This window comes from Varanus komodoensis, unplaced genomic scaffold (genome assembly GCF_004798865.1).
Source record: "Varanus komodoensis strain SLA01 unplaced genomic scaffold, ASM479886v1 scaffold2, whole genome shotgun sequence".
Classification (NCBI taxonomy): Eukaryota; Metazoa; Chordata; class Lepidosauria; order Squamata; family Varanidae; genus Varanus; species Varanus komodoensis.
Window position 1 is genome coordinate 1741317 of NW_025335568.1, and position 14536 is coordinate 1755852.

The window sequence follows — 14536 nt, forward strand, 5'->3', positions numbered from 1 at the left end:
GGCCGCCATGCTCCCAGTGACGCGGGGGTGGGAAACCGCCACTGATGTGGGATCTGTAGCGCTACACACAGGACTTCGATGGCGCCCATCTGCACGGGCCAGACGAGGCCTACGGAGGATGGTCGGGGGCTCCAGAAAGGCTGGCGCGGAGGGGCGGCCGGTGCCAGAGGGGCAGGCTCCGGGTGCGCGCTCCACAGCCCGGCCCGCCGCTCCGACGGCGCGGGCCGCCCCGGGGAACCCACGAGGGCCGCGCGGGGCGTCTGCCTGGAGCAACTCGCCCTGGGAGAGCCCCAGGATCTCCGAGGCAAGGGGGCGCAGCGACAGGAGAACCCGCAGACGCGCGCCTGCCGCTTCTCCCACGCTGCGCGCGGCCGTGGCGGCAGGAGGCGAGGCAGCCCCGCGCGAAGCCGCCCGGGCTGTCGGGCAGGGAGCGCGCGAGAGGCGGGCGGCTCCGAGGGCCGCCGGAGCGGCCTTCCCGGGGGCGCTTTTCCCCGCGCACGTCCCAGCAGCGGGCACCGCCGTCTTCTCCTTCGGACCCGGATGCCGAATACGCGACCGCGCCCCGATTCCGCGATCGGCACCACCCGCTCGCGCTTCAGCCGGGGCGCAGTGCTGCGTCCTCCCTACATTGTCTGCCGCGGGGGCGGCCATCGTTGTCTCCCGAGCTTGGCGCTGGCTGTCGCCGGGCCCGGCTCGCTCCTTCACGGCCGGCATGGAGGAAGCCCCAGCCGGCTCCACCGAGGCTGCGAAGGCACCGGGGCCCGCCAGCGGCGGGGAGGAGGGGCGGCGGGTCACGCCGGTTCCTTTCGCCTTTCCTCCCCACCGTATTTGATCCAGGTGGCCGCAAACGCCCTCCGGGCCTAATCCGTGTCTGCGTCTTCTGTGCGGCTTCCGACGCACGTGAGCCGCCCAGTTCGGGGGCTGATGTGCCTCAAAGGCGCGGGGAGAAGGCTGGCACCGTGCCCGTACATGCTTGGCTCCTGAGGGTGGCGGGTGGTTGAGGAACCCCGGTATTGCCGAAAGAAAAAAGGCTCCGCGGGGTTGTGGGGAGACTTCCTCCCTCATAACGACCACAAGAGGACGCGTGCACGCCTGCGTCGGCAGGTGAGGCATTGAAACCTTGCTTCTGGTCTCGCGGAGCGCACGTGCTGCCCGCGCCCCGATGCTGAAGGAGCGGCATCCGTTTGCAACCCGCACAACTGCAGGCGGATGAGGCGGGCACGCCGAGAACAGGGCGCGGAGACGGCCATCTCCAGCGCAGGCGAACTCCTGCGGGCGGGTCTGCGCTGCTGGCGGAGCATGTTGAGTCTTCAGCTCCCGAATCTGCGGGTGCGGCCGGCTTCACACGTCTATTGCAGATGACCCAGGGCAGAATCCTGCTCGAGTCGACGCTGGAAAAAGCTCCGCCACTCCCAGCATCCCCCAGCCGGCAGGACTGAGGAGCGCAGGGACTCGGAGGGCTTTCTGGTGTCCAAATGGGCATCAGATTGTGTGGCTCAATAGGCAGAAGGCAGCTTGCCGCCGCGGACCTCCCTGGCCCCCCCCCTTTTTATCAGCCGTCTGCCAGATCGATGTTTTCATCACCTGCCTCCCGGTTTGGGTGGGTCCAGATCTGGATGACCTGCGAAACAGCCACAAGCGCCTCAGGCGCTGCCACGGCCCAAGTCTCCGTGCTGGTCCGTCCAGCCCATGTCGTCAGCACAGGCAGCCAGCCACAGATCTCCAGGGCATCGGGAGGACCCTCTCCTCGGGGTGCCTGGCTGAACCTGGGAGCTTCATGTGCACATCAGGGGCTCTGCTGCTGAGTTATGGACCTCCCCCATGGCCACAATGGCTGTGGATGATAGTAGTTGTGGACCATCACATCTGGAGTGCGCTTGGAAAGATGATGAAATGCCCCGCCCCTGGCTTGAATGGGTCTGGCGCCTCTGCCTCTCTGTCCGGAGCTGCTGCCTCCTCGCTTGGAGCGCTTGTCCGTGGCCCTGCGAGTCCAGAAAGGCCAGCCCAGCTTCTGCACGGCTGCCCCTGTTGTGGCCAGGTGGGGCTGGGAGGAATCCGACCCCATGAGGTGGCCTCTCTGCCCCATAATGGCTAGTTCCCCCTCTGGTAGCTCTTTGAGGGTGGCCTGGAAGCCAGCCATCTCTGAGACGCCGGTCCCTTTCCTGAGGCCGCGGCTGGCCAGAGGCCCCTCCCAGGCCAGATCTGCAATGGCCCTGGCTTGGGACAACCCCGTCCATCCACGGCGAGCCGTGTCGTCCTTGCATGAGGTGGCATGGAAAGAAGCCCCGTCCCTTCACCTGCCCGCCAAACCACAGGGGGGGTCCATTCTGAGGCTGGCCTGGCTCTGGCCGGCAACTCTGCGTGGCAGGTGGGGCTCCCCTGGCATGCGCCAGGGCCAGCTGAGCCCAACAGTCCAGCCCTCGCACTGGCTGAGAGCTCTAGCCCGCACGGAGGCTAAGCCCTGTCCTTGTAGGGGCTTCCTTGCGACAGGTTTGCGGCCTCGTGCGGCCCCCCTCCCCATCTCCACTTGGCCCCCAAAGAAAGCAGACGCATCACCTGGGGGGCCTGGCAGGAGGGGGGAGGGCCACCTGCAGCTATGATTTCCACGTCAACCTGCTCCAGCGTGGTGTTTGCAGCATCCTAACAAAAGCAGCGGTTTGGGCGCTTTTTGTTCAAGAAGGGCTTTGTCAGAAAGAGGACTTAATTAGGCATCCGGGACGAGGACAAGAAAGGCTGAGTGTGCCATTATTTCTCATCAGCAGAAAGCGCCGTCTCCCCTCAATTAACTGGGCCTGGATGGAGGAATAAAACCATGCCGGCCATCACAGGGGGAAGAGGCTGAGCCGGGGAGGCTCAGAAATGACCCTTGCGGCACAGACGACCCACAGAGGGACAGGCGCGGCCTTTCTCCCCACCGCCTCGCGCTGCGGGAACAAAGACGGGGGCTGCCACCCCAAACGGCCTCTGCGTAATTGCCGGCCTCGTGCATCCTCTGGATCGGCTTTTGAAAGGCTGCTTGTGCGAGCTGAGGTGCTCAAAGGAAGTGTTTGCTCGAGCCCTGGATCCTGGGGGGCGTGGGCCGGGGGGCTGGTTCAAGGACAGCCGCCCACACCCATGCCAGCACTCCTCCGAGGCCCAGGGGAAGGGCTTCTGTGCCCAACAGCTGGGCTGCAGAGCTCGCTTGATTCCTGGCACCTTTCTGGAGCACCCCGCTGGGTGAGGAATTATGTCTCTGGGGAAGGATGTAGCTGAGGAGTGCAAAGCTGCGTGCACAGTGCACAGAACTGGAGCACTGAGGCGGCCCTGGAGATGCGCTTTCTGCTTTCTGTCTCGGATGTCTGTGACCTGCCCGGCAAATGTTTGCTTTGGGGTGCATTCGAAATGCCATTGATAGGGGGGAGGAGGAGATGTGCAAGCCAAGAAGACTTGCACAGAACAAAGCAAGCCTATATATTTACTAGAAAGCAGGCCAAACTGGTTAGTGGCGCTTCCTCCCATGCTGCCGCGCACAGGATGACAGGCTCAAGATGCGACTGGACAGCCATTTGAAAGGGATGCTTGAACTGGGAGTCCTGCAGCCAGCAAGCAAGCGGGGGGGGGGGGGGGCTGAAAGAGAAAGAGAAGAGGCGGGTTGTGAAGTGTGGCACTGTATGACATTCAAGAAGCAGGGGGAAATGAAATTTTGTAGTAGATAATTTTGTATTATGACAGAAACACTCTCATGCGATCACAGTAATAGGGACGAGCAGCATATTTGGATCGTGACTCAAAGCGAAGAGGAATATTTAATGTTCTGGCAAATGTCAGACTGTGGCAGGTGTCGGCTCCTCAGCCAATGCTTGGCTTCTAGCTCTGCCTACTTGGTTTCTAGCTCGTGGCAGACTGTCAACCAGAACAGGACCAAAAGACAAGCATTGCTGGATCAGTTTTTAAGACAGACTTCCCTGGCCTGTGCAGCTACAACTCTCTTCTCCAGCAGTCATTGTAGGGTGGCTGGGAATTGCAGTCTACCCCAAACCATCCGGGGTGGAGCAACCAGGTCAGGGAAGACTACTTGAAGGATTCTAGCAGTGGCGGACCTGATGCTTCTTGGAAGCCCATGATGAAGACCTGAGGGTGACTGTCCTCCTGTCATTTGTCCCCAGCCTCTGCTGTCCTAAGATAGACTGCATCTGTGCCTGGAAGTTCCACATAGCAACAACAGCCAAGGGATGCCTAAAGTGCGGAGCTGACTTCCACCAGCCGAGTGATTGATTTCCAACCGCCCTAAAATGATACCTGCGGTGGTGTAGAACCACAACATAACAACCGAAGAAAGAACACACACACACACTGCTTAAGATCTAAAACTGGGTGAAACGAGCGTGGCCACAGAAGCGTTACGCACAGGCGAAACCACAAAGAGACTAGCTGGAAGTGTTCCCATAAAGCCCACATTTTCATCTGGCAACAGGGAACCGGTAGAGATGAAGCCGCGTGGTCTTCTAAGCACACAGGCTCCCACGGAGGGATGCAGCCGTGGGGAAGGGGCGCCGCTACATCGGCCCAGTGGGGAGATGACACCAGGGCTCACGGGGTCAAAGCGCCCGGGGCTTCTGATCAGCAGAGCTGAGAAAATCACCGCCTGCACCCCTTTCCGGCTTCGCTGCTCCCTCTGAGCGTAGCTGCAGCTTGGGCACTCGCACCGAGGACGTACTCGCTGTGGTAGGACAACGTTTCGGCGTGGGCACCGAAGGCCCATGCACTCTGCCGAAGACCTGCTTGGGCTAAGTTGGCTCCGAGAAAAAATGGTTCCTCTCCCTGATGCTGGAAAAAGGAACTCCTGGGAAGCCCAGAGCTGGTGCAAATCTGAACCCATCAGCCGAGAATGCCCTGCAGGCCTCTTTTCGACCTCACTCAAATACTCCAGCCCATAGGAGCGGAGTGGAGGTGGGGAAGGCAGCAATGAAGGAACCAGAAAAGATCATCAAGTGTGGGGGCGCTTCACTGGAAAGCAAGGCCACGATCATCCGCACGAGCATATTCCCAGTCACTGTGGATGGGTGTGAAAGATGGAGAGTGAAGAAAGCTGAGCGGAAGGAGACTCATGCATCTGAAACCTGGTGCTGGAGGACCGACAGATAGACAAACAAGAGGGCTCCAGATCAGATCAAGCCAGGCCTTGCCCGGAAAGCAAAAACAGCAAAACGGAGGCTGTTGCGCTTTGGGCACCGCCTGAGAAGCCAAAACTCCCTGGAGCAGTCAGGCGTGCTCGGGAAATTCAAAAGCAGAGGAAGAACAGGAAGATCAGACTGGAGATGGATGGCGTCCATCAGCAAAGCCGCAGACCTGAATTTGGAAGAGCTGAGCAGGGCTGCCATGGCAGGGCATTTTGGAGGGGCGTCATGCCTAGGGTTGCCATAAGTCAGAGACGGTTTGTCAGCATTACAGCAACAACATCAGCAAGAATAAAAGCAACAGCAGCAAAGCTGGAAGAGTTGGCACCCAAGCAAGAAAGCTACCACCAATTTCCTGCTAGTGGGAACACCGGAACGTTACAAAACGGTTTTCTCAGCCAATTCGCAGAATCACAGCAGCTCGCAAAATCGGCCACTAGCTATAAGTGAAGGCAAAGCACCAAAACTAAGCCCAAGGGATCATAAACCAGATGGTCATTTCCTTGGGCTGTGGCGTGCTCCTGTACCGGACGGTGCCTGTCCGGGGAAAAGCTTGTAGATCACAGAAGGACAGGGTGGGAAATTCAAAAGGTGCCTTCTGGGAGCCCAAAACACTTCACCATTTCCTCGCTGGGAAAGTGGGAGAGAATTCCGCCGAGCACCACCATGGGCCTTGTGTGCCAAACAGGGCTGAGCTGGGAGCAGGAGGGGCTGGGTTCAGTGGCCAAAACTGGGGAGTCTGGTGTCTCCTGTGCCAGTGGGACAGCTCCTGGCCCTTGGCAGCTCTTGCTCCAGGCCTTTCTGGAGGGAGCGGCCCATGATGCTCCGTGGCGGGGAACCTAGTTTGGGGACGGGTCCAGCGCTATGCACAGCACCCCCCACTGCTGCCTCCGGCACTCGGCATTCCCTGCACGGGCTTTCTGCAAAAGCCCGGAAGCCGCCGGGATCCAGTGCTGGGAACGGGGGCAGAGAGTGGCCTCCGGCCAGGCCGGGCAGCTTGCCCAGCGCGGTCCGCTCTGAGCAGCGGGGCAACAGCTCTCCGGCTCTGCCCATCACCGGCAGGGAGCCCCGCTTCTTTCTGGGGCTCGGCCTGGGACATTCTAGAAGAGGCACGGAGCTTCAGGCCGAGGGCCCCAGCCCAGCTCTCCTGGGGCCACAGCCTCCCTGCCTGGGCCCGCAGGTCAGAGTCTGCCCTCCCTTGGGCCAAGAGAGGCTGCCAGCGTGGCTCTACCCCCCCCCCCTTGGCTCGCCCCCCACGGGAGTGCGGCTGCCAGTGCTGGCTCCAGGGCACTTCGACAAGGTGCTGCCAGTGGGCCCCTCCCTCGGCATGCCGGCCTTCTCCCCACCACGGCCACCAGCGGCTCGTGCGCCCCCTCCTTCTCCTGGCTTGCCTGCCCGCCTGCCAGGCCCAGAGTCTGGAAGCACGGGTGCGGCGGGAGGCATCTCCTGCTTCTTCCGCTCACTGCCCGCTGCAGGGCAGCGATTGGGTTGCCCGGGGAAGGGGGCAAGCAGCCCGGTGCGGGCCTGCATTGGGCGCCTGGCCGCGGCCTCTGCTGCAGCCAGCCCTGCCAGCCTCTCCTCCAGGGTGGCTTCTGTCCTCAGGCTGAAAGCTGCGCAACACAGACGAAGAAGGTGAAACGGAAGAGACTCGGAAAACCGCTGAACTGCAGCCCTTCCCAGGTGCAACAAGGCTGTTCACACCAGCAAAGTGACCTCTCACCCACCGTCTTATTGAATGGGAGCGGTCAGTGTTCCAGCAGGACCAGCCATCACGCCCCAGCGCGCTCTGGGCTGCAGCCGAGGCGGCCAGGGCCAGTGTCGGCCGCGGGCAAGCCAGGCCTCCGTTGCCAAAGCCTTCCCTGTTTGCAGGGGTGTGCATGAAGCCTGTGGCCAGCCACGCCCGGGAACCCGGCTGCCCGCTGCGGCTGGGGAATTCGTCACTGCTTAACGTGTGAGATGCTGCCTGGAAGCCCCTCTGGTTGATCTCAGATACTTTGGGAGTGTTTGTGCTTTGGCCAAGTTAAGGGGAAGCACTTTGTACATGCCCCAAAAGGGCCTTGGCAGCCACTTGGCCCTGCAAGTAGCAGCAGCCGCTAGTTCTTCTGTAAGTTCCTGCACATTTCTGCTCCATCCAAGACGATTCTGCCCAACCGGAGGCGATGCTCTAATTCTTTCACAGGGCCTGCCGTTGCTTTCCCTTTCCTCAATATTTGAATTTTTAAAGTCTCACGTTCCTTTCCTCCCAGATATGAAGAACTTCGTGAATTTTCACAAAACTTTTATCTAAACTGAAATAAAAGGAAATGGGCACACCCTAATTCAAAGTGCACAGCTATTCCCGACATGGAAAGAGCGCTTGCCTGCCACACAGGCCGAAGCATCTGTCAGAAAATGGAGGGGGCTGCCCTAATTCAGCACGCACAGGATTCACCGGGACCCCAGAGATCAAAGCGCTCACAGCCTGGACTGGAAAAGATCAAAGTATTTGCCTGGGTTTCTGCCAGTTTGGATTTCTTTCTGGATAAGTAAGTTGTATCAAACTGGCTTTGAAAATTGTTAAGTCCCAAGCTCTTTTCCCCTGAAGATGGAAAACTTGGTTAAAATTGATAATCTCTTTAGTGAAACAATATTCTTGGCCATTGTGTCTCTGAAGGGTGTGAGAGAGCCAGCCTAGTCTGACTTCTGAGCCCCAACAATCTTTCTTAAAAAAGAGGCCGGGCACCTGTGACCCATCAGATGGTGCTAGATTACAGCTTAGGCCAGCCTTAGCCCCTGGCCACATTGCTGGGGCTGGTATAAGCTGAAGTCCAGCAACCTCTGGAGGACCACCGTGCCCCCATCCAGCCTGAGACAAATTCAAAGAGAACGGATTTTGCACACCTCCATGGACAGCCCCCCCCCCCCCCCCCCCGAATACGAGCACAGCATGCACGGATGCTGGGCTGGCTGCTCTGGGAAGCAGAGTGCGGCCTGATCCCACGGGCCTCTTCTTAACTCAGACACCGCTGAAATGTGCAGCCCCTTCCTCTACAGGCGGCAGTGTGTCTGTGCAGCAGCGGCACAAAAATGAAGAGACCACGAGGGACCATCGCTCGGCGCTGGATCTCCCACTTGGCGTGTGGAAGGGCCCCGTCGGACCGCCAGCACGGACCCACGGGGCTGAGGAGGAATCCCACCTGCAAGCGGCACCTGCTGCCCTGGCCCAGCCGGACTCCCGGTCTGCCGCAGCCTTCGGCAGTTTCTGCTGCCCTCTCCCTCACGGGGAAACCCTGCCTCGTGCACGCCTCCACTGGGTGACCCCTTTTCCCCACGCAAGGAAGGCGTAAACATGTCATCTAAGAGGTGCCGGGGCCATCCCCGTGCGAAGTTCTGCCCTTAGAAGCGTTCTAAACATGACTAGACGGGTCGCTACCCAGACAGAAACGCCTTTCCTGCCTGAGCTTTGCCACGGGCGGGCGAGGCATTTGCCGCTGCCGCTCGACTCGGACGCCGAAGCGACGTTCGCATCTCTCTTGCGCAAGGTACTGGACGCGCAACGACTTTGACCGCAACGAACTTTTATCAGAGCCACCCTCACCGTGCACGACAAAGCGGCCCCCCGCAGCCTGAGGCCCCCGGATGTCTTGCACGGCGACGTCCGTAGGAGCAGCGCACCGCTCCGCTGCGCACCAGTTGCTGGGGAACATGGCAGGAAGGGGCGGCTGCACGCACACATCCTGCCGGTGCCTCTTCCGGGGGCTGCTGTGTGAGCAGGATGATGGGAGTGAGGATGCTTTGCTGCTGTTCTCAACACGCAGCAGTCCCAGCCAGCGAGGCCGGTGGGGGCATTCTGGGCACTGTAGGCCAGCGCATCTGGAGGGGTGAATGCCACACCCCTCCAGATGCGTGGCCCAAGATTGGGGCGAAAGGTTCTGGGGCCTGCGTCTGGACCTGCTTGCCGGCGCTCGAGAGCCGTGGAGGACCTTGCCTTTCCCGCGGTGCCTCTGTGGCAGAAGGGGCTCTCTTTCCTTTAAAACAATGCCCTCCCCATGGGCAAAGTCCTCCGTCCAGTTCCGTTTGTGTCCACGTTGCTACCCTTTGCCCCTGGGTGGCCCAGGCCACCAGTCAGGCCCAGCCCTAAAGGCTAGCGAAAGGCAGTGGAAAACGTCCCACGGGCCACCGCGATGGCTCCAGATTGTGCGCTATTGCGCTGAAATGCTTGGATCCCTCGTGACAAAGCTCAGACGCAGCAGCATTGAGTGAAGTGGCTCTGGAGTAGTTTCTGGATAAGGAGAACATCTTGTTGGCTCAGAGGGTGCACGGCCAACAGAGATTTGGGCAGGATGGCCCTGGCTGAGCGTAGCCGTGACTCCACAGCCCTACTGGGGGGCCCTGCTTCTGTTTCGGCACACTTGTGGGGCCGCAGTGCCCCTCGCCTTCCTGGCACTCGGTCAGGGGTGCCAGAAAGCCATGTGGGGAACTCTCTTGCTCCCAGTGCAGCACCCACGGCTGAGATGGGGAGTGGTCCGCCAGAGCCCAGCCCCACAGGGAGCACAGGATGGTGGTGGTGACAGGTGAACCCCGACAGAAACAGTCCACTGATAGGTGTCAGCACAGCAAGCGGCGCCGCCGGGCTCTCCCTGGGGCCGGGGCTGCTGCCGCCACGCGCCAGGAGTGCCTGCCCCAAAAGAGGCATCGCTGCGCCTGGCCTCCACCCTGTGGGGTCCCGCATCCTCCAGGCCCCACAGGAGAGACCACAAGCGTCCACCATGTCGTGAGAGCCCGGAGAGGTGGCGCGGTGGGGACGCACAGGCCCGGGCGCGTGCCCTGCCCCTTACCTGTGTCTCAGAAAGGTTGAGCTGCCTGGCTAGTTCTGTCCGCTCCCTGCCCACGACGTACTGGCAGCGCTGAAACTCCAGCTCCAACCGGTAGAGCTGTTCAGCAGTGAACGAAGTCCTGGTCCTCTTGGGCCGGTCCAGGTCCAAACCTTTGGGAAGGACGATCTCCCGGATGGTCCCTTTGGCGTCTAGAGGGAGCCACAAAGACAAAGAGTCATTCCGGGGCCCCGGAGGGCAGGAGAAGAGGCCCCGCATGTCCCCTGCCCTCCACTTCAGCAGCTGCAAGGCAAGAGCCCGAAGCCAGGGGGCTTCCGGGCGCCCACGGCTCTGCTGGGCCACACCTCCCAATGATGGTGGTGGCACTGGCCAGGGATGATAGGGACTGTGCTTTCAGACACCAGGGGCCCCCAGGTGTGAGAAGGCAGGCACAGAGGTGCATTTCACCCTGCAAGCCCCGCCCACAAAAGCGCCGCGGGCCCATCGCTCTGCACCACCTTTTCCGTGAGCTCAAGCAGGCCGAAGACTGGAATCGGGCCTCAGAAGGGAGCCCCACCCAGAGCTGGTCTATGGGAGACACGGAGGGGGGGGGGGGGGGGTGCAGCAAGCCGCCCACAGAGGGGGGAGCCGGCCGCCTCCTGCCAGGCCAAGGGACCCCTGGTGGCTGAAACGGCTCACTGCCATTCCGGCAGCCGAGTGCTCCAAAGGCAGCCGCTGGGGAAGGGCGGCGTTTATGCGCATGCATGGGCAGAAAAAGGCCTCACAACGCCCATCACTCCCCAGCCAGCATGCTGGGAACTGTGGCGCTCTCTGCCCCCGCCCAGGACTCAGCCCACAGTGACCGTGCGCGGGTTTCCTGGTGCCTTGTGTCTCCCCCGTGGAATTCTCCTCTGAAACCCCATCCACACAGACAGCAGCATCCACCCCGCTGTGCACAGGCGCCCTGGCCCTTCGTTCCACCACCTGCCGCATGGGGGCTGGACTAGATGACCTCCGCGTCCCCTCTCATGCTACGGGCCCACCCAGTGGGGCACTGCCAAGACAGCCATGACTCTGGCTCAGGCTGGCAACCCATCTGGCTCTGCAGGGACACCAAAGGAGGAAGCAAGCCCCTGTTGCTGAAATCCACCTTGAGGGAGCGGCCCTCCCCATGCCTGCCTGTCAACGCCTGCCGGGGCTTCCCGGGGGAGCTGCTGCCTGCACAGCAGAGGCGCCTCCACCGAGCGAGAGCCGGTCCCCAGAACAGCGTCGTGCACAGAGTGTGAAGCTCCTCCAAGGGAGGTCCAGCTCGGCCACCCTTCCTCAAGCGGTGGCCTCCAGATGCGCTGGACTATGGTGCCATCCTCCCAGCCCATGCTGGCTGTGGAGGATGGGAGTTCTAGTCCACCCTATCTGCAGGGGGCCGTGGCGGGATCCCCCCGAGGCTCACGGGGACAGCGACTGCTCAGTTCCCGCAGCAGGAGCACTGGGGTACCTGCCTGGCTGAGTGACGGCCTCCCCTTCCACAGAGGAGCACCAGGTCGCGTGGCTTCGACGGGGGACTGGGTGCATTCGCGGACCACCGGCCTGCCAATGGCTGCTGGTCCCGATGGCCCTCGGTGCCACCGCCCCCCACCTGTGCCAGAGGCAGCAGCATGCTGTGGGCGCCAGTTGCTGGGCACGTGGGCAGGAGGGTGCGCTTGCACCTCCCCTGCTTGGGATGGTTTGTGGCCACCACTGCGTCCCCAGAACACTGGACCAGGTGGATCCTGGGCTGGCCCAGCAGGCGTCCGTTGGGTCTGAGTGGGACCTGCCTCTGCCAGGGCAGCTCCCATCTCATCATGGGCTGTAGACCTGGACGCTGAGGTGACCGACCTTCTCGGACTGCGGAGAGGCAGCACGTGGGGTGGCCGTCGGGCTCAGCCCTGGGCCCAGGGCTCTTTGGCATTTTGGTTAATGATCTGGGTGAGGGAGTGTAGGGGAGATCATCAGATTTGTCAAATTTAAATTTGCAGACGACACAAAACTGGGTGGGATGGCTAATACTCTGGAAGACAGAGAGAAGATTCAGGGTGATCCCGATAGGCTGGAGCATTGGACTGAAAGCAGCGGAATGAAATTCAGCAGGGACAGATGTCAGGTCCCACACCTGGCAAAAAGAAACCAAATGCAGCATAACAAGATGGAAAATACTCAGCTCGACAAGTGAGAAAGAGCTTGGAATTGCTGCAGATCACAAACTGAATAAGAATCAAGAATGTGGTGCAGCCACCAAAAGGGCAAATGCTATTTTGGGCTGCTGGAGTACAGCTTCCAGTTCACTGGAGCTCCTGGTTCCCCTTTTATTCAGCATGGTTAAGTCTCATCAGAAGCACTGTGTCCAGTTCTGGGCACCAGAATTCAAGAAAGACGCAGACAGACGGGAAAAAGTTCATTGGAAGTCAACAAAGGTGACCAGGTGCCTGGAAACAAATCCATATGAGGAGAGATTGAAATAGCTGGGCATGTTTGAGAGGAGAAGACGGAGGGGAGCTCTGATACTGCTCTTCAGGCACCTGCAAGGCTGTCACAAAGAGGAAGGGCGCGATCTCTCCTCATCCATTCCAGAGTTCAGGACACGAAATAAGTTAAAAGAAACCAGGTGTTGACTAGACACCAGGAAGAATTCCCTGACTGTCAGAGCAGTATGAGAACAGAGCCGATTAGCTGGGGAAGCTGGGGGTTCTCCCACACTAGAGACATTCAGAAAGCATCTGGACAGCCATCTGAGTGGGATGGCATACATTGGTGTCCTGCAATCGATCGGACCAATGGCCTTCTGGCTCCTTCCAATTCTACTTTTGTCTGAATCTATGATTCTATGATCATGGGAAACCGAACGGTAGACAGATTCACCTGGGATTGGTCTTACCCTTTTCAAAAGCCACTTTAGCCAGTAACCATCACTGCGTTACAAAGACAAACACGGGAAAATACAGTGAGTTTAAATCTAGTGTAAACAGCAGGGCATTGCGGCAGCAATCCTAGCCATGCCTAGGATGGAAGGGTACTCTGCAACTCCCAGTGGTCTCCAGTAAGAAAGAAATCCTAGAGCCCCCACCATGCCCCACCCAGAAAAAAAGGCCTACAATTCCCAGCATTCCCTAGCAGTGCTGGAGAATCCTGGGAGTTGTAGGACTTTCTTCTGGGTGGGGCATGGTGAGAGCCTGTAGACCTTTTCCATCCCAATGTTCACACAAGTGCAGAATTTCACTGCGATCCTATATTCACTTAGTCCAGGATCAGAGTAAGGATCATGAAGTCCAGTGGCCTTTTGGGTGGACATGACAAGAGAGCTTCCATCCTAGTCATATCCAGGAGACCTCGATTTTTCAGTTCCTTCGGGTATGGCTTTAAACACCCCCTTCCGCATAGTATTAAGCAGTGATATCCCTTAAGGATTTCTACTCCCAACCCAGCAACCTCCAGATGGGTCGGGCAACAATGCACACAAACCCAGGGGACAAGCTGTAGGGAAGCCAGCATCCCACCCTTTCCCCACTGTGAGTGGGCAGGAGTGGAAACGCCGAGGGAGGAAAAGTGTAGACGACTCGGGGAACAGCTAAAACTGGAAGACTGTGGAATGTCCAACAGAGCTAGAAGTCTTGTCACATGGAGCTGGGACTGATACCCTCGGCACAAAAATTAATATGCAGAGTGAAATTGCCAAAGGCAGAGCCTAAATATCTAATGTTTCAATAAAATGTGGCACATTTTGATTTTATGCTCAAATCAAGGACATACACAACTGTATTTGTCAAAGCCTTTCCTCAGATTATGGAAAGAAATTAGATGCCCTTTGTTGTTATCCAGAGCCATAAAGAAAATCTCCAATCGGCCATCGCATTGCGCCTACATAGGTAAACAGGGAAAATGGAACACTGCCTTCTTCTCCCCCGCCTCACAAGCCTCTTCCTTCGCTATAAAGCCAGGGAGATCTTGGGAAAGCCTTTGGCAAAGCAGTCTCTGAACTGGGATCGAGGCTCTGGCTGCCGCAAGTGTGCTGAAAGTGCCCAGACCGTGACTCCAGTCTCCATGGGGCTGGATTTGCCGACCGGTAGGGAGGGCTCTTGGAGAGCTCTCCATGGTGCTGAAGCTCAGCTGGGGGGGTCGGCTCAGTTAGAGGACAATAAAGCCCAGCATCCACTTATGAGCTTCCCAGCAAGCAAGCTGCAAGCAACCCTGGTGGGGCCCACTGAATACGGCTGGATGGCCAGCAAGCAGACCCCACGGGGAAGCTTTTTATCCAACACGAGCTTTTCATTTCTGTGCGGCATCTCACCCAGGAAGGGTGTGGTGCGCTCTCTCCTGGGTGCCGTTCCAAGGCCTTGGGGCCATAGCTGAGAAGGCCCTGCTTTCTCTGGAGGACTGAATTGACACGGAGCCTTATGGGATGGGGAGTGGCTGTCGCTCAGTAGCACAGCAACCCGACCCCCCCTCTGAGCATCTGAAACTGCGGGGATTGCCTTCCTTGGGGCAGGAGTCACTCTTCTGCACAAGACGCCTTGATGCAAGGAGGGAAATGCAGAGCAACTCACACACGGTTGC

General features: G+C 59.4%; 1 protein-coding gene across 1 annotated transcript in view; it reads right to left on the reverse strand.

The window, feature by feature from the left end:
* The window catches only part of VAX2 (ventral anterior homeobox 2), a 34596-nt gene that overhangs the window by 3118 nt on the left and 16942 nt on the right, over positions 1-14536 (reverse strand). Inside the window, exon 2 of the mRNA XM_044428442.1 lies at positions 9974-10161. Coding sequence (XP_044284377.1) covers positions 9974-10161 — 188 coding nt within the window. The remainder of the gene's footprint in view (positions 1-9973; positions 10162-14536) is intronic.